This window comes from Arachis duranensis, chromosome 3 (genome assembly GCF_000817695.3).
Source record: "Arachis duranensis cultivar V14167 chromosome 3, aradu.V14167.gnm2.J7QH, whole genome shotgun sequence".
NCBI classification, from domain to species: domain Eukaryota; kingdom Viridiplantae; phylum Streptophyta; class Magnoliopsida; order Fabales; family Fabaceae; genus Arachis; species Arachis duranensis.
In genome coordinates, this window is record NC_029774.3 from 29,007,408 (window position 1) to 29,033,163 (window position 25,756).

A 25,756-nucleotide genomic window follows, 5' to 3' on the forward strand; every position below is an offset into this window, starting at 1 on the left:
AAACTAGTAACTTAGGTTTACAGAAAATCAGTAACTAAGTGCAGATAGTGCAGAAATCCACTTCTGGGGCCCACTTGATGAGTGTTTGGGCTGAGCTTTCAAGCTTCCACGTGCATATGCCTCAAATTGGAGTTAAATGCCACCCTGGGTGCCAAAATGGGCGTTTAACGCCAAGAAGTGTGCCAGTTCTGGCGTTTTACGCCAGAAAGTTTCTGGCTGGCGTTTAACGCCAATTTAGGCCATCAAATCTCGGGCAAAGTATAAACTATTATATATTGCTGGAAAGCCCAAGATGTCTACTTTTCAACGCAATTAAGAGCGCGCCAATTGGGCTTATGTAGCTCTAGAAAATCCACTTCGAGTGCAGGAGGGTCAGAATCCAACAGCATCTGCAGTTCTTTCTCAGCCTCTGAATCAGATTTTTGCTCAAGTCCCTCAATTTCAGCAAGAAAATACCTGAAATTACAGAAAAACACACAAACTCGTAGTAAAGTCCATAAATGCAATTTTTGCATAAAAACTAATAAAAATATAATAAAAAGTAATTAAAATATACTAAAAATTATGTAAAAATAATGCCAAAAATGGTATAAATTATCCGCTCATCACAACACCAAATTTAAATTGTTGCTTGTCCCCAAGCAACTAAAAACAAAATGGATAAAAAGAAGAGAATATACAATAAATTTCAAAAATATCAATGAAGATTAGTTTCAACTAGATGAGCGGGACTAGTAGCTTTTTGCTTCTGAACAGTTTTGGCATCTCACTTTATCCTTTGAAGTTCAGAATGATTGGCATCCATAGGAACTCAGAATTCAGATAATGTTATTGATTCTCCTAGTTTAGTATGTTGATTCTTGAACACAGCTACTTTTATGAGTCTTGGTCGTGACCCTAAGCATTTTGTTTTCCAGTATTACCACCGAATACATAAATGCCACAGACACATAACTAGGTGAACCTTTTCAGATTTTGACTCAGCTTTGCTAGAGTCCCCAGTTAGAGGTGCCCAGAGCTCTTAAACACACTATTTTTGCTTTGGACCCCGACTTTAACCGCTCAGTCTCAAGCTTTTCACTTGACACCTTCATGCCACAAGCACATGGTTAGGGACAACTTGATTTAGCCGCTTAGGCCAAGATTTTATTCCTTTGGGCCCTCTTATCCATTAATGCTCAAAGCCTTGGATCCTTTTTACCCTTGCCTTCTAGTTTAAAAGGTTATTGGCTTTTTCTGCTTGCTTTTTCTTTTTCTTTCTTTTTCTTTTATTTTTCGCCATTTTTTTTCCCGCAAGCTTTGTGTTTTTCACTGCTTTTTCTTGCTTCAAGAATCAATTTTATGATTTTTCAGATTATCAATAACATTTCTCTTTTTTCATTATTCTTTCAAGAGCCAACAATTTTAACATTCATAAACTTCACTATCAAAAATATGCATTGTTCAAGCATTCATTCAGAAAACAAAAAGTATTGCCACCACATCAAAATAATTAAACTATTTTCAAGATAGAATTTGAAATTCATGTACTTCTTTTTCTTTTGCAAATAAAAACATTTTTTATTTAAGAAAGGTGAGGGATTCATGGAGTCATTCATAGCTTTAAGACATAGACTCTAAACACTAATGATCATGTAATGAAGACACAAACATAGTCAAAACATAAAGCATAAAAACCGAAAACAGAAAAGAAAATAAACAAGGAGATTAAAGAACGGGTCCACCTTAGTGATGGTGGCTTCTTCTTCCTCTTGAAGAACCAATGGAGTTTTTGAGCTCCTTTATGTCTCTTCCTTGCCTTTGTTGCTCCTCTTCCTAGAGGTTTCTCCGGCCTTAGGTGCCATTAATGGTTATGGAAAGCAAAAAGCTGAGCTTTTCCACACCAAACTTAAAAGCTTTGCTCGTCTTCGAGCAAAATAAAATAGAAGGGAGTAGAAGAAGAATGATGCAATTAATTTTGAAAACTTATTACTGTATGCAAGAAAAATTAAAAAGAGTTGAAAAGAATTTTGAAAAGATATGTAATTTTCGAAAACGTTTTGGAAGGAATTGAAAAGAATTAAAAAAGAATTAAAAAGAATTGGAAAGATTATTAATTTTTGAAAATTGAAATTGAAAGATGAACGTTTAAAATATGTTTGATGCAAAAAAATTATGAATTGAAACATGAAAAATTGAAAAAAATCGAATTGAAAACAAAATTACCCCCCTTGTGTTATTCTAGCGTTTAACGCCCACTTGATTGCCTCTTTGGGCGTTTAACGCCCAGCCAGATACCCTGGCTGGCGTTAAACGTCAGGAATCCTTCTTTACTGGGCGTTTTTCTGAACGACCAGAATGCTGCCATTTCTGGCGTTAAACGCCCAGAATGCTACCCATTCTGGCGTTTAACGCCCAGAATGCTGCCTGCATGGGCGTTAAACGCCCATTCTGCTATCCTCACTGGCGTTTAAACGCCAGTGAGCCTGTCCTCCAGGGTGTGCTATTTTTGATCCTGTTTTTTATTCCGCTTTAATTCTGCAGCTGTTTTTATGACTCCACATGATCATCAACCTAAAGAAAACATAAAATAACAATCGAAAATGAAATGAAAAGGTAATTAACATAGATAAATAAGATTGGGTTGCCTCCCAATAAGCGCTTCTTTAATGTCAATAGCTTGACAGTACTGAGCTTTAATCTAGTCTCAGTCTTGAGCATTCTTGCTCAGCATTGCCTTCAAGATAATGTTTGACTCTCTGTCCATTAACAATAAACTTTTTGTCAGAGTCAATATCCTGAAGCTCTACATATCCATATGATGACACACTTGTAATCACATATAGTCCCTTCTACCGGGATTTCAATTTCCCAGGGAACAATCTGAGCCTAGAGTTAAACAGCAGAACCTTCTGTCCTGGCTCAAAGACTCTAGATGACAACTTTCTGTCATGCCACCTTTTTGCTTTCTCCTTGTAAATTTTAGCATTTTCAAAAGCATTGAGTCTGAACTCTTCCAGCTCATTCAACTGGAGTAATCTTTTCTCTTCAGCTACCTTAACATCAAGGTTTAGGAACCTAGTTGCCCAGTAGACCTTGTGTTCCAGTTCCACTGGTAGATGACAGGCTTTTTCATACACAAGCTGGTATGGAGAGGTCCCTATAGGAGTCTTGAATGCGGTTCTGTATGCCCACAGAGCATCATCCATACTTCTTGCCCAATCCCTTCTACGGGTACTTACAGTTTGTTCCAGGATTCATTTTAGTTCTCTATTTGAGACTTCAGCCTGCCCATTTGTCTGTGGATGATATGGAGTTGCCACTTTGTGGTTAATTCCATATCAAATCAGAGAAGAGTCAAGCTGTTTATTGCAGAAATGAGTGCTTCCATCACTGATCAGTGCCCTAAGGACACTGAACCTGCTGAAGATATGCTTCTGGAGGAACTACATCATCATTAGTGGGTGTTGTAATTACCTCTACCCATTTAGATACATAGTCCACTGCCACCAGAATATAAGTGTTTGAATATGATGGTGGAAAAGGCCCCATGAAGTCAATACCCCATACATCAAACAACTCAATCTCTAAGATCCCTTGCTGAGGCATGGCATAACCATGAGGCAGATTACGAGCTCTCTGGCAACTGTCACAGTTACGTACAAAATCTAAGGAGTCTCTATAGAGAGTAGGCCAGTAGAAGTCGCATTGGAGAACCTTTGTGACTGTTCACTCACCTCCGAAATGTCCTCCATATTATGATCCATGGCAATGCCATAGGATCTTCTGTGCCTCTTCTCTAGGCACACATCTACGGATTACCTCGTCTGCACACCTCTTAAAGAGATATGGTTCATCCCACAAGTAGTACTTTACATCAGAAATCAATTTTTTTGTTTGCTGCTTACTGTACTCTTTGGGTATGAATCTCACAGCTTTATAGTTTGCAATGTCTGCAAACCACGGTACTTCCTGAATGGCAAAGAGTTGCTCATCCGGAAAGGTTTCAGAGATCTCAGTAGAAGGGATGGACGCTCCTGCTACTGGTTCTATTCGGGACAGGTGATCAGCTACTTAGTTCTCTGTCCCTTTTCTGTCTCTTATTTCTATATCAAACTCTTGCAGAAGCAACACCCATCTTATGAGTCTGGGTTTTGAATCCTGCTTTATGAGGAGATATTTTAGAGCAACATGATTAGTGTACACAATCACTTTTGATCCCACTAAATAAGATCTGAACTTATCAATGGCATAAACCACTGCAAGCAACTCCTTTTCTGTGGTTGTGTAATTCTTCTGTGCATCATTCAAAATATGGCTAGCATAGTAAATGACATGCAGAAGCTTGTCATGCCTCTATCCCAATACTGCACCAATGGCATGGTCACTGGCATCACACATTAGTTCGAATGGTAATGTCCAGTCTGGTGCAGAAATGATTGGTGCTATGACCAACTTAGCTTTCAGAGTCTCAAATGCATGCAGACACTCTATGTCAAAGACAAATGGCATGTCAGCAGCTAGCAGATTGCTCAGAGGTTTTGCAATTTTTGAAAAATCCTTTATAAATCTCTTATAGAATCATACATGCCCCAGAAAGCTTCTGATTGCCTTAACATTGGCAGGTGGTGGTAATTTTTCAATTACCTCTACCTTAGCTTGATCCACCTCTATTCCGTTGTTCGAAATTTTGTGCCCAAGGACAATTCCTTCAGTCACCATAAAGTGACATTTCTCCCAGTTTAAAACCAGGTTAGTCTCTTGGCACCTTTTCAGAACAAGTGCTAGATGGTCAAGACAGGAGCTGAATGAGTCTCCAAATACTGAGAAGTCATCCATGAATACTTCTAGAAATTTCTCTACCATATCAGAGAAGATAGAGAGCATGCACCTCTGAAAGGTTGCAAGTGCATTGCACAGACCAAATGGCATCCTTCTGTAGGCAAATACTCCAGATGGACATGTGAATGCTATTTTCTCTTGGTCTTGAGGATCTACTGCAATTTGGTTGTAACCTGAATAGTCATCCAAAAAGCAGTAGTATTCATGACCTGCTAGTCTCTCTAGCATCTAGTCTATGAATGGTAAAGAAAAATGATCCTTTCTGGTGACTATATTGAGCCTTCTGCAGTCAATACACATACGCCACCCTGTAACTGTTCTTATAGGAACCTGTTCATTCTTTTCATTATGAACCACTATCATTCCTCCCTTCTTAGGGACAACTTGGACAGGCCTCACCCAGGGGCTATCAGAAATAGGATAAATAATCCCAGCCTCTAGTAACTTAGTGACATCTTTTTGCACCACCTCCTTCATTGCTGGATTCAGCCGCCTCTGTGGTTGAACCACTGGCTTAGCATCATCCTCCAATAGGATCTTGTGCATGCATCTGGCTGGGCTAATGCCCTTAAGATCACTTATGGACCACCCAAGAGCTATTTTGTGTGTCCTTAGCACCTGAATTAGTGCTTTATCTTCCTGTGGCTCTAAAGCAGAGCTTTTGATTACTGAAAAGTGTCATCTTCTCCCAGAAATGCATATTTCAGGGTCGGTGGTAGTGGTTTGAGCTCGGGTTTAGGAGGCTTCTCCTCTTCCTGAGGAGTTTTTAGAGGTTCTTCTATTTTCTCTGGTTCCTCCAGATCAGGCTGAACATCTTTAAAAATGTTCTCTAGCTCTGATTTGAGACTCTCAGTCATATTGACCTCTTCCACCAGGGAGTCAATAAGATCAACGCTCATGCAGTCGTTTGGGGTGTCTGGATGCTGCATAGCTTTAACAGCATTCAACTTGAACTCATCCTCATTGACTCTTAGGGTCACCTCCCCTTTTTGGACTTCAATGAGGGTTCGTCCAGTTGCTAGGAAAGGTCTTCTTAGAATGAGAGTTGCACTCTCGTGCTCTTCTATTTCCAGCACCACAAAGTCAGTGGGAAAGGCAAATGGCCCAACCTTGACAATCATGTCCTCAATTATGCCTGATGGAATTTTAGTGGAGCCATCAGCAAGTTGGAGGCATATCCGGGTTGGTTTAACTTCATCAGTCAAACCAAGCTTTTTGATAGTGGATGCAGGTATCAGGTTGATACTTGCCCCAACATCACATAGAGCTGTCTTGGTACAAGCATCCTCTAATGTGCATGGTATCATAAAGCTTTCGGGATCTTTAAGCTTCTCTGGTAAGCTTTTCAGAATGACTGCACTGCATTCCTCAGTGAGGAAAACTTTTTCAGTTTCTCTCTAATCCTTCTTATGACTTAAGATCTCTTTCATGAACTTAGCATAAGAGGGTATTTGCTCAAGTGCCTCTGCAAATAGAATATTTATTTTAAGAGTCCTGAGATAGTCTGCAAAGCGGGAAAATTGTTTATCCTGTTCTGCTTGGCAGAGTTTCTGAGGATAAGACATCTTGGCTTTATATTCTTCAATCTTAGTTGCTGCAGGTTTATTTCCTACAGAAGTGGTTGGAGAAGCCTGCCTAAGGGGGTTGTTATTAGCACTTGCAGGTGTCTGATCCCCATTGGCGTTTGAACGCCAGAATTGGGTGTTGTATGGGCGTTTAACGCCAGATTGCCACCCTTTTCTGGCGTTTGGACGCCAGAATTGGCCATCCACTGGGCGTTCAACGCCAACTTCTCACCCTTTTCTGGCGTTTGAACGCCAGAATCATTTCTCTCTGGGCTCTTACTGTCCTCAGAGGGATTTTGGGCTGGTCATCCTCTGTTATTTTTTCCTTTCTTGGCTTTCTGCTGCTTTGAGTTGAGACATTCAATATCTTTCCACTCCTTAAATGAACAGCTTGGCATTCTTCTGTTATCTGTTTAGATAACTATTGTCTTGTCTGATCCAATTGTGCTTCCATATTCTTGTTAGCATTTTTAGTGTCTTGTAGCATCTCTTTAAATTCTGCTAACTATTTTGTTATAAAAAGCAATTGCTGATTGAGTTCAGCAACTTGTTCTTGAGGACTAAGTTCAGCGGATGCTGCCTCAACCTCTTCTTTCATGGAGGACTCACTACTTAAGTACAGATGTTGATTTCTAGCAACTGTATCAATGAGCTCTTGAGCCTCTTCAATTGTCTTCCTCATGTGTATAGATCCACCAGTTGAGTGGTATAGAGACATCTGGGCCTTTTCTGTAAGCCCGTAATAGAAGATGTCTAACTGCACCTATTCTGAAAATATTTCAGAGGGGCATTTCCTTAGCATCTCTCTGTACCTCTCTCAGGAATTATAAAGAGATTCATTATCCTCTTGTTTAAAGCCTTGGATGTCCAGCCTTAGCTGTGTCATCCTTTTTGGAGGGAAATATTGATTCAGGAATTTGTTTGATAACTGTTTCCATGTTCTTATGCTTGTTGTGGGTTGGTTATTTAACCACCTCTTAGCTTGATCTTTTACAGCAAATGAAAACAGTAATAATCTGTAGACATCCTGATCTACTTTCTTATCACGTACTGTGTCAGCAATTTGTAAGAACTGTGCCAGAAACTCAGTAGGGTCTTCCTGTGGAAGACATGATAATGAGCTGAGGATTTAGCTCAAAATTGCTGGCTCTGATGGGGGGTATACAGATACTACTCCCATATGAAGCAGTAGTGGGGTTAGCATATGACCCCAGAGTCCTTCTGGACTGTTCATTTCCACTTAGGTCCATGATGGGGAAAGAGAGATGATGTGGATTGTAAATAAAAAATTTTATCCCTTTTTTTTTTGAAATTAACGAAATTAAAATAAAGTAAATAATAAAAAAAATGATGCAAGTTTCAAAAATTAAGAAAAGAAAAAGAAATAAACGAAATTAGAAAACTAAATTAATTAATTAATTAAAAAGATTTGAAAATTTTTGGGTGAGGATTTTCGAAAAATGAAGAGAGAGAAAGTGGTTAGGAAGTTTTGAAAAAGATATGTCTTAAAATTAAAGATACTTGTAAGAAAATAAATAAGAGAAAAGATTTGAAAAAGATTTGATTTTAAGCTTTGAGATTAGAAAAGATAAGATAAGTTAGGTAAGAGAAGATAAGTTTTTAAATTAAAAGGTTTTGAAATTTAAATTTTGAATTTGAAAATTAAATTTTGAATTTTAAATTTTGAAATTTGAAATTTGAATTTTGAATTTTAAATTTTAAATTTTGAATTTTGAATTTTAAAAAAGTCAACAATATAAGATAAAGATTTGAAAAAGATTTAAATTTTGAAAAGGTTTGATTTTTAAAATTTTAAATTTAAATTTTGAAATTTGAAATTTGAATTTTGAAATTTAATTAAAATTTGAAATTTGAATTTGAAATAAGATAAGATAAGATTTTGAAAAAGATTTGATTTTTTTGAAAAAGATTTGAATTTTGAAAATTAAAACTAAGATAAGATAAGATAAAAATTTTAAAATAAAAATCTGAATTTTTTTATGTAAATTTCGAAAATTCAATTAAAATAAAGAGAAAATATATTTTTTTGAATTTAATGAGGAAAGATAAAAACAATAAAATGACACCAAACTTAGAACTTTTAGATCAAAACAAAGAAAACAAACAAGAAAACTTTGAATGTCAAGATGAACACCAAGAACACTTTGAAGATCAAGATGAACACCAAGAACAAATTTTGGAAATCTTTAAAAAAAATAAAAATACAAAGAACACCAAACTTAAAAATTTTTATACTTTGGACACTAATAATTCGAAAATGCACAAGAAAAACAAGGAAAGACACAAAACAAGAAAAATTAAAGATCAAACAAGAAAAATAAACAAGAATAACTTGAAGATCAAGAAAGAACAAGGAACATAAAACTTGAAAATATGAAGAATAAAAAGAGTATACAATTCGAAAAATTGAAAGAAAATAAAAAACATGCAATTGACACCAAACTTAAAACATGAAACTGAACTCAAACAGAAGACTCAATTATTAGTTTATTGGTTTTTTTTATCTATTTATTAAAATTTTTGAAAAAATCTAGAAAAAGAAAACAAGGATTTTAAAATTTTAACAAAAACAATAATAAAATACTCAAATTTAGTGACTCTAAACCAAAAAGATAAATTCTTCCTAATCTAAGCAACAAGATGAACCGTCAGTTGTCCAAACTTGAACAATCCCCGGCAACGGCGCCAAAAACTTGGTGCATGAAATTGCAATCACACCTTTGCAACTCCGCCCAACTAACCAGCAAGTGCACTAGGTCGTCCAAGTAATACCTTATGTGAGTAAGGGTCGATCCCACAGAGATTGTTGGCCTGAAGCAAGCTATGGTTATCTTGTAAATCTTAGTCAGGATATTAGTGATAAAACTGATTTTATTTATGAAAAGTAAATAACATGAAATAAATGATACTTGTGATTCAGTAATGAGGAACAGGTTGAGGGTCCGGAGATGCTCTATCTTCTGAATATCTACTTTCCTATTGTCTTCTTCTCCAAACACGCATGGTTTCCTTCCATGGCAAGCTGTATGATCCTCTCGGATGAAAATACCAGGCATGGTTTCTGCACGGCTAATCAACTATCGGATCTCTCGTCTCGGATGAAAAATACCAGGTACAGCTACCGCACGCTAATCATCTGTCGGTTCTCACTAGTGTCGGAATACGATCTCTCTATCCTTTTGCACACTGTCACTGCGCCCAACATCCGTGAGTTTGAAGCTTGTCACAGTCATCTCTTTCCAGATCCTACTCAGAATACCACAGACAAGGTTTAGACTTTCCGGATCCCAGGAATGCTATCAATTGGTTCTAGCCTCTACCACGAAGATTCTAATCTCACGGACTTGGTCCATGGATCAGAGACCCAAGAGATAAGCACTCAAGCTGTCGCCCAATGACTACGTTGAGCTCAGATAGAACAGGAGTGGTTATCAGACACGCGTTCATAAAGTTGAGAATGATGATGAATGTCAAGGATCATCATATTCTTCACATTGAAGTACGAGTGAGTATCTTAGAACAGAATCAAGCGTATTTGAAAAGAAAACAGTAGTAATTGCATTAATCCATTGAGACACAGCAGAGCTCCTCACCCCCACCTATGGGGTTTAGAGACTCATGCCGTAGAAGATACAATATCAGATGTAAAATGTCATGAGTTACAAAATGAATCTCTAAAAGTAGTTTTTATACTAAACTAGTAACTTAGGTTTACAGAAAATCAGTAACTAAGTGCAGATAGTGCAGAAATCTACTTCCAGGGCCCACTTGGTGAGTGTTTGGGCTGAGCTTTCAAGCTTCCATGTGCATATGCCTCAAATTGGAGATAAACACCACCCTGGGTGCCAAAATGGGCATTTAACGCCAAGAAGTGTGCCAGTTCTGGCGTTTTACGCCAGAAAGTTTCTGGCTGGTGTTTAACGCAAGTTTGGGCCATCAAATCTCGGGCAAAGCATAGACTATTATATATTGCTGGAAAGCCCAAGATGTCTACTTTCCAACGCAATATAGAGCACGCCAATTGGGCTTCTTTAGCTCCAGAAAATTCACTTCGAGTACAGGAGGGTCAGAATCCAACAGCATCTGCAGTCCTTTCTCAGCCTCTGAATCAGATTTTTGCTCAGGTCCCTCAATTTCAGCCAGAAAATACCTGGAATTACAGAAAAATACACAAACTCATAGTAAAGTCTAGAAATATGATTTTTGCATAAAAAATAATGAAAATATAATTAAAAGTAATTAAAACATACTAAAAACTATGTAAAACAATGCCAAAAAGGGTATAATTTATCCACTCATCACTGGCTAATCACTAGTTTATCGCGAACAAGCTTCATTTAAGAGTTTTTTGTTGACTAATAAATTATTGCATGCATAAATATCTATGCCTGTGAACTTTAAATAACACACTTACATGGTTGGTGATTAATTATGTGGTACTTGATGAACCAAGCAAGTTGTGATGGTGAGCAAAGGGAAGGATCGAAGCACATGTCATTGTTTTTTATTGGAAAACAGAAAAAGGAAATCTCGTTCAAGGTCTACGCATAAGGGCATAAAATTTCTCCCAATGAAAAATGTAGTCTATGTATTTAGCTAGCATACCCTATTAGGAATGTTATGAACTTGTCACAACATCCCTTAATGATGTTGGAGGATGTTAAAGTATGTGAAAGGGCGTCACACACAGTTACATACTTACATTTTTCCAAAATAATAATTTTGACCATATTTTTTATTGTTGAATATGATTTTACTTTTAAACCAACCACTTCTAAACTAGTATGTCATGGAATTGATACCAAGAAGTGAATTTTCTAGGCAATACCACATGTATGTCCTAAAAAATAATAATCCAAGGAATGTATGTACAATTCAAGGTATTAGATGAGGTGAAAGGAAAAGATGAACCACAAGTTCACTTGGGTTTTTTATGATATCATTATGTATCTGCAAAGTCTTCGTATCAATTTGTGGACCCTTCGCTTTTGTTTTGTTTTGTTTTGTTTTTGTGTGTTAGATTTTACTATGCAAATACAAAGTTACTCAGTGCTATTTGCAATGCGCCATCCCATGAATCCGCATGCTTAATCCCCCTTCGAATCTTTAATCTTTCCCTTAATAAGATAATTAGTTATAATTAAGTGCATAACATACATATATATGTGTGTCCTTCAACAAATTCAAGGACACTCTGCTTCGATCTCATACTCTTATTATAGCTTCTATAACCCCGTAGCTCATACGTTAGCCTACAATGGCTTTTTTATATAAATAAATAGCAAAAGATGATTTTGATTTTGATTGAAATAACTTGTTACAATTTGGATAGTATTATTTTAATTTTAATTTTTAAATTTAATTTGGATCATATCATTTTAATTTTATTAAAATAATTATAACTTGTATGGTATTAATTTGAATTTATTTTTTAATATAGTCAAATTATAAGATTTTGAAATTATTATTATTTTTTCTTTAAAATTATATCCAATTGAAATTTAAAATTTAAATTTTAAAAGTTTGGAGAAGAGAACTGAAAAGAAGAGAATGATAGCGTTGGGATTCGAGGGTTCAGCCAACAAAATTGGAGTCGGTGTTGTCACACTTGATGGCACCATCCTCTCCAATCCACGCCACACATACATAACCCCTCCCAGTCAAGGCTTTCTCCCAAGAGAAACCACTCAGCACCACCTTCACCACGTTCTTCTACTCGTCATATCCACTTTGGAAACCGCCAACGTCACTCCCGATGACATCGACTGCATCTGCTACACCAAGGGACCTGGAATGGGTGCTCCCCTTCAGGTCTCTACTGTCGTCGTTCGCGTCCTCTCTTATCTTTGGAAGAAGCCCATTGTTGCTGTCAAACACTGTGTCGCTCATATCGAGATAGGTAGAGTTGTCATTGGTGCCGTTGACCCTGTTGTGCTTTATGTTAGTGGCGGTAACACTCAGGTCATTGCATACAGTGAGAGTCGTTACAGAATCTTTGGTGAGACCATTGATATTGCTGTTGGTAACTGCTTGGATCGCTTCGTGGTGCACGAATCCCCACACTTCGTACAACTGAACCAGCAAGTGCACTGGGTCATCCAAGTAATACCTGAGCGAGTCAGGGTCGATCCCAAGAGGATTGTGGTTTGAAGCAAGCTATGGTTATCTTGTAGATCTTAGTCAGGTGAGTAGGAGATGTTGGTATGCATGTGATTGCATAAAAGGAATAAAGAGAAAAGGGTAATCAGAACTCAGAAGTAGTGTAAACTATGATAAGAAGGTGGTTAAGGCTTGGAGATGCTTTTTCCTTCTGGATTAACTCTGGTGTTATTGTCTTCTTCAATTATGAATGATTTCTTCTATGGAAAACTGTATGTGATTGACGCTGGTTTGAGCAGCCGTCAATACTCCTCCTGATCTGAACCCCAAGGTTAGTGCGAATCCAGTCTGATTGAAGGTGAAGCTCCTGTAGTTCATTCTCTTTAGTGATCCTACTCAAAACACCATAGACAAGGTCGAATCTTCCGGATCAGAGGATGCTGCGCCTTTGGTACTAGCCTCTACCACAGAGACCCTTATCTCCCCATACTTCGGTTGAACTGGTGTCTTGAGAAGTCTCCAACGAAGTCGTGGATTAGCCGTCTAAGAGATGTATAATCAAGCTGGCGGTTTGATGCTTTCCACTTAAGTATTCACACGAACCCAAGAAGATCACGGGTTGTTGTCAGGCACGCGGTCTTAGAATGAAGAACGAAGATGGTTGTCACGGGTCATCCCATTCATCAAGTTGAAGAACGAAGATACATCTTAGAGTTGAATCAAACATGGATTGAAAAGGAACAGTAATACTTTTATTAATCCATAAAACTCAGCAGGGCTCCTCTCTTTAACCTAGAAGGTTTAGAAACTCATACTGATAGAGAATACAATGTGTAATTCGAAATATGCTGGAAGAGATCCTAAACAAGTGTGATATTCTCCCTTTAATACTAAACTAATGACTAAGGATTACATAAAAAGGGTAAAACAGTCTTTTAGTGCTAAAATTTGCTTCCGGGGCCCACTTGGTGAGTGGTTTGGGCTGAGCTTTGATGAGATCCACGTGCTATAAGGCCTCTAGGATGTTGAACGCTGGCTAGGGGGTCCTCTTTGGGCGTTTGGACGCTGGTCTCCTCCTTCGGGCGCTGGACGCTTAGACTAGGGCAGGAGGCTGGTGTTGGACGCCAGTTTTGGGCCTTCAATTCTGAAGCAAAATATAAACTATTATACATTGCTGGAAAGCTCTGGAAGTCATCTTTCCATAGTTGTTAAGAACGCTCCATTTGGACTTTTGTATCTCCAGAAAAGCTCTTTCGTATAAAATATTCGCTCATCACAACACCAAACTTAAACTGTTGCTTATCCCCAAGCAACTAAAAACACAGTAGGATAAAAAGAAGAGTAAGATACAATAAATCTCAGAGTTTCCAATGAAGCTCAGTTTCAATTAGATGAACGAGACTTAGTAGCTTTTCGCTTCTGAATAGTTTTGGCATCTCACTATCCATTGAAACTCAGAAGTGTTGGTCTCTTTAAGAACTTAGAATTCAGATGATATTATTAACCCTCCTAGTTTAGTTCTTTTTTATTCTTGAACACAGCTTTTAGAGTCTTGGCCGTGACCCTAAGCACTTTTTTCCAGTATTAACACCGGATACATAAATGCCACAGACACTATAACTGGGTGAACCCTTTCGGATTGTGATTCAGCTTTGCTAGAATCCTCAGATAGAGGTGTCCAGAGTTCTTAAGCACACTCTTTTTACTTTGGACCACGACTTTAACTGCTCAGTCTCAAGCTTTTCACTTGACACCTTCACACCACAAGCATATGGTTAGGGACAGTTTGGTTGAGCCGCTTAGGCCAGGATTTTATTCCTTGTAGGCCCTCCTAACCATTGATGCTCAAAGCCTTGGATCCTTTTATCCTTGCCTTTTGGTTTAAAGGGTTATTGGCTTTTTGCTCTTGCCTTTTGGTTTAAAGAGCTATTGGCTTTTTCTGCTTTTTATATTCTTTCAAGAGCCAACATTCTTAATTTCAACTTCAAATATGCACTGTTTATTCATACATTCAGAAAACTAAAGTAATGCCACCACATCAAAATAATTGAACTATTCTTATTATATAACTTGAAATTTATGTATCTTTAATTCTTCTAAAAAAATTACTATTTTATTAATGTTTAATGACGATAAGAGGAATATTTTATAGCTAATTAAAAAATAAAATTTATTTTTTTTTATGAATGCTTATGCAACTCTTAAAATAAAAGATAATAAAAAAAATAAAATAGAAATAAAGACTTAACTAGTACTAGTGATCATGTAACTCTAAATTAGGATGGAAATATGAGTAATAGGAATTGGAATAGTCATAGGGTTGAAACTCAACAACCTTCAGTTTGAGGGGGCACTGGGCTCTTCAGGAGAGAGCTTCTGGCGCTTCAATTCTTCTATCTCACGCCCTTACCTCTCTTACTCTTTGATCAGTTTACAAATCATGCTAGTCTGATCTTTCTGCTCCTCTCTGAGTTGATCCAAGGTGGTTTGCAAGTGCATCACAGACACCTTCAGCTGGTCCCAATACTCAATTGGAGGGATCTCTTGGGAAAGATCAAGTGCCTTCTTTTTGGACTGATCCTCTGGTAGCCTAGAGCTTTCCATCACTTGTTTAGTGATTGGACTTTCCATTGGAATAAAGTTGTCCACGTGGATTAGGACCTTGGCCTCTTGGCATAGGCGAAAGATAAGATTTAGATAAGCCAGCATGGCATGAGTAGACATCCTGTTTGCCAACTTGTACATCTCACAGGGGATTATTTGATGGACTTCTACCTCATTCCCCTTCATGATGCAGTGAATCATCACAGCTCTCAGAATAGTGACTTCAGAGCGGTTACTTGTGGGGAGTATAGAATGCTCAATGAAGTCTAGCCATCCTCTAGCAATTGGCTTGAGGTTCGCCCTTTTCAGCTGGTTTGGTTTGCCTTTTGCATCCTCAATCTATTGAGTTCCAGGAAGACATATGTCCTCTAGGACTTGATCCAGCTTTGGGTTGGCTACCACCCTTCTATTGTAGGATTCAGGATTGATGAGCGGATAATTTATACGCTTTTTGACATTATTTTTAGTATGTTTTAGTTAATTTTTAGTATATTTTTATTAGTTTTTATGCAAAATTCACATTTCTGGACTTTACTATGAGTTTGTGTGTTTTTCTGTGATTTCGGGTATTTTCTGGCTGAAATTGAGTGACTTGAGAAAAATCTGATTCAGAGGCTGAAAAAGGACTGCAGATGCTGTTGGATTCTGACCTCCCTGCACTCGAAATGGATTTTCTGGAGCTACAGAAACCCAAATAGCGCGCTCTCAATTTCGTTGAAAAGTAGACATCCAGGGCTTTCCATCAATATATAATAGTCCATACTTTTCTCAAAGATAAACGATGTAAACTGGCATTCAACGCCAGTTCCATGTTGCATTCTGGCGTTAAACGCCAGAAACAGGTTACAAGTTGGAGTTAAACGCCCAAAATAGGCTACAACCTGGCGTTTAACTCCAGAAACAGTCTAGGCATGTGTAAAGCCCAAGTCTCAGCCCCAGCGCACACCAAGTGGGCCCCGGAAGTGGATTTCTGCACTATCTATCGTAGTTTACTCATTTTCTGTAAACCTAGGTTACTAGTTTATGATGAGTTTGGAAAACTCTTGTTTAATTTTGATGATGAACAAACATTATTAAAATATTTAATTACAAAATTATTAATTTGATCTTAATTCATATTTGCTTAATTAATAATTTTGTGATGCAGGTTTTAATTGGGCCGAAATAAAAAGAAAGATCCCAAGCCCAATAAAATTAAAATTCAGCCCTATGTAATTCTTGTTTTGTGATTATTGGCTGAAAAGGTTTTATTATTGGGCCAGAATAAATATTATTGATGCAAGCCCAAATAAATGCTTCCTTCTGTGCTTTATGCATGTTCCAAAATTCATCAGGAAAGCAAATGTTGCTATTGGGCCTAATTTAATTAGTGTTGCAACTAAGCCCAATTCCATTTAAGAAGGAAAAATTCTCATGCTGTGTCCAAATCCATGAAGCAAAGAAAAACAAAGCCTTAATTGCTTCCAACGGATTCCACTACAAGGATTTCAAAATGAATTTAAGCATTGGGAACATAAGCAAGTGAGAGAAGATTGATTTGACTAAAGGCATCATTGCTACACGCCACTCTAAGGGAAGTAAAAGCAAGCTATTTTCAATTAATTGGTTTAACCACTTTGTATTGCTTTTCTTCAGATTCTTTTCATTCTCTCTCATCTCTTTCTTTATTCGGTCCTTGTCCAGGAAACAATGGAAGAAATGTTCTTTAACCAAGAAAAGGAAGAAGCTGCATACATCAAGACCATCAAGCTAATGATGGCAAGAAAACACACTCAAATAAAAGTGAGCTGTGGCTAAGATACTTACCAAATGTGGTTAGATTTGGTGAGGATATCTTGAGCTTTTCATGCTCAAAAATGGACGTTGAAGATTCGGCCAGCAAGGGAGATTCTTGAAGCATGGCTTGTCTTTGATTCTGCTCAACCACCACAGGGAGTAGCTAGAGTGGCGAAGTGATGGTTGAAGGCAGAGATTGAAGCAGATGAAGTCATTATCATCATGAGGCATCAAGGGCCAGAAATCCATCTTGGAGAGCAAGCCAAGGATGGAGAGCCCGGATTGATGAAGGGTGATGATCAAGAAAGGACTAGAGGTAATTGCATATTGGTTAATGCATGGTTATCTCTTCTCTCTCTGTGTGGCCGAACCGGTTCTGTGTTGGTTGAAGGAGGAAAAAGTTGGTTCGGTTTTGGCTTCAAGTGTGGAGGCTTTCCTCTTCTTTAAAAAGGGGGAACAACCACTGTTTGAAGCAAGGAGAAAATTTGAGAGTGCAAGGCACAGTGTTCTTAGAGCTACCTGAGCTAACAGTTTTCTCTTCTCCTTCAATGTATTCTGTTTTGTATTTTTCTGTTTAATTTTGTCATGTCTTGAGTCTCATGAAAAAGACAAACAGTGAGGTTTGTATGAAAAAGCCATAGAGCGAAAAAAGGCAGAGAGTGCAAAATTAAAAGAAAAAAGCCATAGATGTCTTAGAGTTCCTTTGTACATCTGTGTTGTGTTTCATGATTCTGTGGGAATCCCCTTGTAAGTTGGGTTAGCACTTTACAAGTTGTAATCAGATTGATTATAGTGAAATTCCATCATGTTTGTGATGGAGACTGGATGTAGGCTGCACTGCACTTAGCAGCTGAACCAGGATATATCTGGGTGTAATCTTCAACTCTTCTCTTCTACATTTCTGTTTCTACTGTACAGGAGCAAAAACTAAAATTATCTCGTGCCAAGTGACGAGACAAAAGAAAAAGTTTCGTGTCCAGTGACGAGCTAAAACAGAAAAGTCTCCTCTGAAGTCAGCAAGTGTTAGCAAGCGAAAAGAGGGGCTAAGATTCAACCCCCCTTCTCTTAGCCAGTGAAACCATCAATTGGTATCAGAGCTTGGTCTCAAAGAGATCAAGCTTTGCAGCTTGGAGTAAAGATCCTTATGGCAGAAAATAGTGGCGCAAATGTGGTGTCCTACAATCTCACAGAAGGGCAGTCAAGCAACAGACCTCCTCTTTTCAATGGGAAAATTTATACCTATTGGAAGGAAAGGATGAAGATATTTGTACAAGAAGTTGACTACAGACTTTGGAAGATCATCCTTCAAGGGCCTCAATATCCAACCACTACAAGTGCTGAAGGAGTAGTTTCTCTCAAACCAGAAGCAACATGGACCGAGGCAGATAGGAAGAAGGTGGAGTTAAACGCCAAGGCAATAAATCTGCTCAACTGTGCTATCAACTTCGAGGAGTACCAACGGGTATCATGATGCACAACGGCAAAGGAAATCTGGGACAAATTGCAAATCACCCATGAAGGAACCACCATTGTAAAGAAGACTCAGACAGACATGTTGAATAGAGAGTATGAAATGTTTGCAATGAAGGAAGGAGAGTCCATTAATAAACTGTTCGAATGGTTCAACTCCATCATTGTTGGCTTAGATGCTCTGGGAATTACACATTCTGAATCTGTGCTAGTGAGCAGAGTGTTGAGATGTCTCACAAAAGAGTGGGAAACAAAAGCTTTAATTATTTCTGAGAGCAGTAGCTTAGATTCCATGACACTTGATGACTTGAGAGGAAATCTTATGGCTTTTGAAAATACCTATTTGAAAAAGGATTTGAAAAAGAAAGGAATTACTTTTTCTTCTTTGACTAACCCTCTGGATGATGAATCCAATGATAACTCCTCTGAAAATGAGTTTGTGTTGTTTGCAAAAAAATTCAGGAAAATGGTGAAGCTCAAAGGCAAAGGCAGCAACTCAAGGAAGATGAAGAAAGACCTTAGCAAAGTAACTTGTTACAATTGCAAGGAAATGGGTCACTTCAGATCTGATTGTCCCAAGTTGAAAAAGGAGGAGAAGCCGAAAAGAGTGAAGAAGAAGGGACTGATGGCTACATGGGAAGACTTGGAGAATGACTCAAATGATGATGATGAAGAGACCGAGACCAAGTCACAACCATGTCTCATGGCAGATCACATAGATCAGGTGTGCCTAGCATCCAAGAGGAAGGAAAATATGTGGTATATGGACAGCGGATGCTCTAGGCATATGACCGGAAAGACAACCTTCTTCATAAAGCTTGATGAATATGATGGAGGACTTGTCACTTTCGGTGATGATGCAAAAGGAAAAATAGTGGCTGTTGGGAAAGTGGGTAAAAATTTCTCATCTTGTATAAATGATGTCCTTCTTGTAAATGGCTTGAAACATAATTTGCTTAGTGTTAGTCAATTGTGTGATTTAGGTTTTGATGTTATTTTTAAGAAGTTTGTTTGTTTGGTTGTGTGTGAGAAAACTGGGGATATCTTATTTGAAGCCAAGAGATGCAATAATGTGTATGGATTAACTCTTGAGGATTTAAAAGAACAAAATGTAACATGCTTTACATCTTTTGAATCTGAAAAATGGCTTTGGCATAGAAAGTTGGGACATGCTAGCATCTACCAAATTTCTAAGCTAGTCAAAGGAATTTGGTTAGAGGAATTCCAAACATCAAGTTCGATAAGGATCTTACTTGTGATGCTTGCCAATTGGGCAAACAAGTAAAATCCTCTTTTAAAACAAAAGATGGAATCTCAACCAAAAGGCCATTAGAAATGTTGCATATTGATCTTTTTGGTCCTACTAGAACTCAAAGTTTAGGAGGTAAACACTATGGTCTTGTGGTGGTAGATGATTACTCTAGATTTGGTTGGGTACTTTTCCTTGCTCATAAGAATGATGCCTTTCATGCTTTTTCAACTCTTTGCAAGAAAATTCAAAATGAAAAGGATTTGAAAATTGCCCATTTAAGAAGTGATCATGGAAGAGAATTTGAAAATCAAGATTTTAAAAAATTCTGTGATGACTTAGGAATTTCTCATAATTTCTCATGTCCTAGAACCCCCCAACAAAATGGGATGGTTGAAAGAAGGAATAGAAGCCTTCAAGAGATGACTAGGGCTATGCTATGTGAGAAGGAAATTCCTAAATTCTTGTGGGCTGAAGTTGTGAACACAGCATGTTATATTTTGAATAGAACAATTATTAGAAAAGGGTTAAAGAAAACCCCCTATGAGCTATGGAAAGGGACCCCTCCAAATCTTAAGTATTTTCATGTTTTTGGATGCAAATGTTTTGTGCTAAAAAATAAAGAAAATCTTGGAAAGTTTGATCCAAAATCCTATGAAGGAATGTTTGTTGGATATTCCATCACAAGCAAGGCATATAGAGTTTATCTCAAGGAGCATAGGACAATAGAGGAATCCATACATGTTACTTTTTGTGATTCTAACTTAATTCCCAGTATTGTGAAGGAGATTGATTCAGATTGTGAAGAGGCTGGAACAAATAAAGAAAATCCCAATTCTGTGCAAAATAGAGAATCTGTCAGCACGGTTCTGTCTCGTCAGATTGAAGGAGAAACTCCCAGTTTGTCTCCTGAACAGGGACGAGCAACTGAAATAGTGAGACCACCAGAAGATCATTAAAGCTCAACACCTATCCGAAAGCTGAGAGAATGGAAGTCTATGAGGGGATATCCTCATGACTTCATCATTGGTGATCCCTCTCAAGGAGTAACCACAAGATCCTCCACCAAAAGGCAAACCGAACCTAGCAATCTTGCTCTCTTGTCACAAATAGAGCCCAACAATGTCAAACAAGCTCTTGAGGACCCATCATGGTTTAAAGCAATGCAAGAGGAGCTTGCTCAATTTGACAAGAATGAGGTTTGGACACTAGTACCTCATCCGGATGGTAAGAAGGTAACCGGTACTAAGTGGGTGTTTAAAAATAAACTTGGTGAGGATGGACAAGTTGTTCGTAACAAGGCTAGATTAGTGGCCCAAGGTTACGATCAAGAAGAGGGTATTGATTTTGATGAGTCTTTTGCTCCGGTAGCTAGAATGGAAGCAATCAGATTGCTTCTTGCCTATGCCGCCCATAAAGGTTTTAAAATGTTTCAAATGGATGTTAAATGTGCTTTTCTTAATGGCTTTATTGATAGGGAAGTGTATGTGGCTCAACCCCTCGGTTTTGAACATAAAGAGTTTCCAAATCATGTTTTTAAATTAACTAAGGCTCTTTATGGTCTTAGACAAGTTCCAAGAGCTTGGTATGAAAGGCTTAGTGCCTTCTTGTTGGAAAATCATTTTCAAAGGGGAACCACCGACACTACTTTATTCATTAAAGCATCTAATGATGATATCCTTCTTGTTCAAGTTTATGTTGATGACATTGTATTTGGTTTGGCCAATGTCTCCTTGTGTGAAGAGTTTGGAAAACTCATGACTAGTGAATTTGAGATGAGTTTAATGGGAGAGCTTACTTTCTTTCTTGGCCTCCAAATTAAACAAACTCCTAGTGGTACTTTTATTCACCAAGGAAAGTATGCAAAAGAACTTATCAAAAAGTTTGGCCTAGAAAATTCCAAATCAATGGGCACTCCTATGCATCCCAATACTAAACTTGAAAAGGATGATGATGGCCAAGATGTGGATGAAATAAGGTATAGAGGAATGATAGGTTCACTTATGTACCTTACCTCCTCTAGACCGGATATAGTCCAAAGTGTGGGTGTATGTTCAAGGTTTCAATCTCATCCAAAAGAATCCTACCTTACGGCCGTTAAGCGCATCATTAGATACATTAAGGGAACTTGTAATTATGGATTATGGTATCCTAAATCTGATGACTTTTGTGCAGTAGGTTTTTGTGATGCAGATTATGCGGGAGATCGAGTGGACAGGAGGAGCACCTCTGGCATGTGTTGCTTCCTTGGAAGCTCACTCAACATGTGGTCAAGCAAGAAACAAGCCACAGTGGCTCTATCCACAGCTGAAGCCGAATATGTTTCCGCATCTGCATGTTGCTCACAATTAATTTGGTTAAAAACACAATTGGAAGATTACAAATTAAAAATCAATAGTATTCCTTTATTTTGTGACAATATGAGTGCCATAAACATTTCAAAGAATCCTGTTCTACACTCAAGAACTAAGCATATTGAGATAAAATATCATTTCATTAGGGAACATGTGCAAAAGGGTACTATTGATATTCAATTTGTAAAATCTGAAGACCAAATTGCTGATATTTTTACAAAACCTCTCTGTGAAGACAGATTCTGCACCTTAAGAAAAAGTTTGGGAATGTTTGATTTAAGTTTCATTGAAAATTTGTGAATATGTGACTTTGTTCAGTTTTGCTGTAGGTTTGGACGAGATAAAAATAATGGCATGGTGGGAGAGCTGTGGTCAAGGGGGAGGCAACGCAGAATTCAAATTTTTATGGGCCCCACCAAAATTCTTTGACCCCACCATTACAGTTTTGTTAGTTATCTCTCTATGCAAATAAGAATCTCTTTCCTTGTGTCATCATATCTTCTTGGAAGAGGTTATTGTCAAATCAAATCCACTTCTCCATCCAATCCCTTGATTTAAGGCAACCACTTTTCAGTTTTGGATTTCAAAATAAAAGGGAAAATCATTTTTTTTGGGTAATTACCGCCCATAATAGTCATTAACCACCTACTAATGGTCATTAATTCCACCATTCTCTCTCTTCAAACCTCATTAAATGTGATCACCCACCTTGTCTCTCTCTCTCCCACTCAATTCGGTTAGCATCCCAACCTTTCATATTTCATTCCTCTATTAACATGAAAAAGAAAACCGCGCCAAGAAAGAGTGAAAGAATTCTTCTTTCTCAAAAACCATCAACACCCCAAACCCACACTCACATCCACATACATTCTACTTCCTCATCCTCTCCTTCGCCATCCACTAAACAGACCGAAGCTATGAGAAGAAAGGTAGTGGCACAAAAGAGTTCTGGAAGAGGACGAAGCAAAAAGAATAAGGAACCCCAGGTTGAGGAAGAACAAGAATCTCATATATCTCCCATTCCCTCACCTCCACCCTCATCATCGAAGCGAACTACTCCTGGAAAAAGCTCACAGAAGAATCAGGGGTTTGCACGCAATGACACGACTGAACCCCCAAACTTGGAATCCATGGAATTCAGAGACAAGTATGGCAAGACTCACTCCCACTTTGATCCAAGCAGATTTAACTCTTGCACCTCTTTTGAGTTCCATAAAGAGGTTATGGAGAAGCGTCATCTGTGCACAACCTATCTAGTCAGCCTCGACAATCTCACCAACAAGGGGATCAACATCTCCTCTCTGTTTGAACTCCTCAACTGGAAGCCTCTGCTCCTCATACAGAAACCAGTCTACCCTGGTCTTGTGCGAGAATTTTATGCCAATATGCGGCTCATTGACGGCACCCTTCATTCCTATGTCAAAAGGGTTCAAATAGCCCTTGATGCTGAGACAATTGGAGCGGCCCTGGACTTCAAGGATGAAGGACCACGAGCCTACATGGTAGAAAAATGGGACACACAAGTTGGCGTTCCATACAAGACTGTTCTCAAGCACATTTGCGAGAACCTTTCTGGATTGCATGGCACCCTCCCAACCCACAAAGCTCTAGGACCGGTCAATTCCTTGCTTCACCGAATCATCACACATATTCTGACTCCCCAAAGTGGCTCCCACAACAGAGTAACATTCTCTGACTGTCTCATCTTATTTGCTTTGGTTACCTCCACCCCTATATCCTTTGGTTATATTATGATTAGGCACATGTGGGATTCTGTTAGAAGCACTAGAAAGGCTAACTTGCCTTATGGTATGTTTTTAACTAGAATTTTTGAGTACTTTAAAGTTGATTTGTTAAATGAGGCTGTAGAAAACAAGGTGTCTTCAATCAGAGGAGGAGGTGCGACTAAAGAAACAAAGGGGAGAAAATCTGCTGCTTCGGACAGTGATTATGAAGGCAGGCCTGAGTCTTCTAAAACGATCAAGTCCATCAAACAAATTTTGGGAGAATTTTTAAACATGGCAGACTTGATGTTTCGCTCTCACAAAGAAGCCCGCAAACAAGCCTATGAAAGTGAGAAAGCTTGGAAAAATTGTAAAGAACGGGTCAATCTGATGATGGAACGTTTTAAGGAAGATTTGGGGGACGATAGTGAAGAAGGCGATGATGAAGAAGATGTTAATTTCTCTGATGATTAACTGTTTTTTTATATATTCTGTTTGATATTGGCTGCATTAGGCTCAATCTTTCTTTTGTATGTGCATGACTTGATACTCCTTGCTCTAGGATAATTTCTAGGATACTATGATATACTCTTACTACTTTAATTTGAATATTTTGCTATGATTAATCATGTTTTGTGCAGGTGCCCCTATGATGACAAAAGGGGGAGGAAATTTATGTTCCAAAATTGAAATTGGAACGAAACAGGGGCTGAAAAAACAGAGGAACAGGGGATGAATTTTTCAAAATTGAAAATTCATGATCACCATTGTTCAAAGAATGCATGTTGTTATTGCATTTGTTCTACTATGGTCACTGATGTTTGAACTGCATTAGGCATTTGGCTAATGATGATGGTTGATTTAATTTTTTATTATATGAATGCCTGGCTGTTGACAAACTTGTTAGTTTGAAAATTTATTTTTGGCAGTTCCTTTAAACTGTGATGCATAAAAACTGCCCTGTTTTGTTTCTTCAAATACTTTTCCATCATTTTGTTTTGCTCTGATATACTAATAGGAAATGTTTGAAAAATATTTGAATAGCTTTTTGTATGAAATGATTGAGCAGTAAATCAGTTTATGATATCAAATGAGTTTTGATTATCAATTAAAACTGCTCATAAATCAAGCATTTAGCATCATAAAATATGCTAAATAACATTGTTACTTGAAGCTTGATTTAAAATGTTACAAGTTAATGCTTCCCTTGGTAAAATAAGCATACATCAAGGGGGAGCTATGTGACATGTAGAAAGGGGGAGAAATTCAAATTCAAAGGGAGTATTCTTTACTCTAAATTTCTTTCCATTTCAATTTTAATAATGTTTGTCATTGACGAATGAATTTTTGCCGGTATAGAAATTATCAAGTAATCAATCGTAGTATAGTCTAAACCAACGCAAAATCCATCATCAAAGTAATTCTACAATCTATAACCGAGAGTATTAGTCCCGAGTCATTCTTCCCTAGGAATGCTACAAGGATGCATGTTATTGGTTAAGTGGTCTTTTGTGGCTTAAAGAGTGTGGCATAAAAGTGCTAATAGAAGAAAACAACAATCAATCAATATTAAAAGCCTTGGCCAAGGTTGAACATTGGAAGTTCCATCACTATAGCTTCCTTCAATTGTGATGACAAAGGAGTGTTGCTTTACTTAGTTAACCCCTAATTATAGAGAGAAGTCAAGTAAAAGTAACTAACTTGAGTCACAAGTCCTAGTCTTACCCTAGGGAAGTCTAGCTTTAGTGCACTCCAAGTCAATTAGCAATTCTCAATTCTTAATCAACAATTGACATCCATTATTCAAGTGTCTCCAATGACTCAACTACTAGGCCAAGTGAGGGGATACTACTCCATATCTAAAGTTGGCATTTTCTCAAACACTTGGAGAGCGAGAATGAAAGACATAGTAAAATTGAGAGGAAATTTAGAATCAAAGTAATGCAACACAAGAAATCAACAAGAATCAACAATGAACAACAATGAAAATGAGATCTTCAATGAATTAATGGAGTCCAAAACAACAAAGTTAAACCTAAGATCTATGAGAATTGAACAATTACAAACACTAAT

General features: G+C 37.8%; 1 protein-coding gene across 1 annotated transcript in view; it reads left to right on the forward strand.

Annotated features, from left to right (window-relative positions):
- Positions 1-3,356: 3,356 nt before the first annotated feature.
- Positions 3,357-25,756, forward strand: part of LOC107478399 (uncharacterized) — a 66,400-nt gene continuing 44,000 nt past the window's right edge. Inside the window, exons 1-2 of the mRNA XM_021136744.2 lie at positions 3,357-3,439; positions 11,930-12,454. Coding sequence (XP_020992403.2) covers positions 3,357-3,439; positions 11,930-12,454 — 608 coding nt within the window. The remainder of the gene's footprint in view (positions 3,440-11,929; positions 12,455-25,756) is intronic.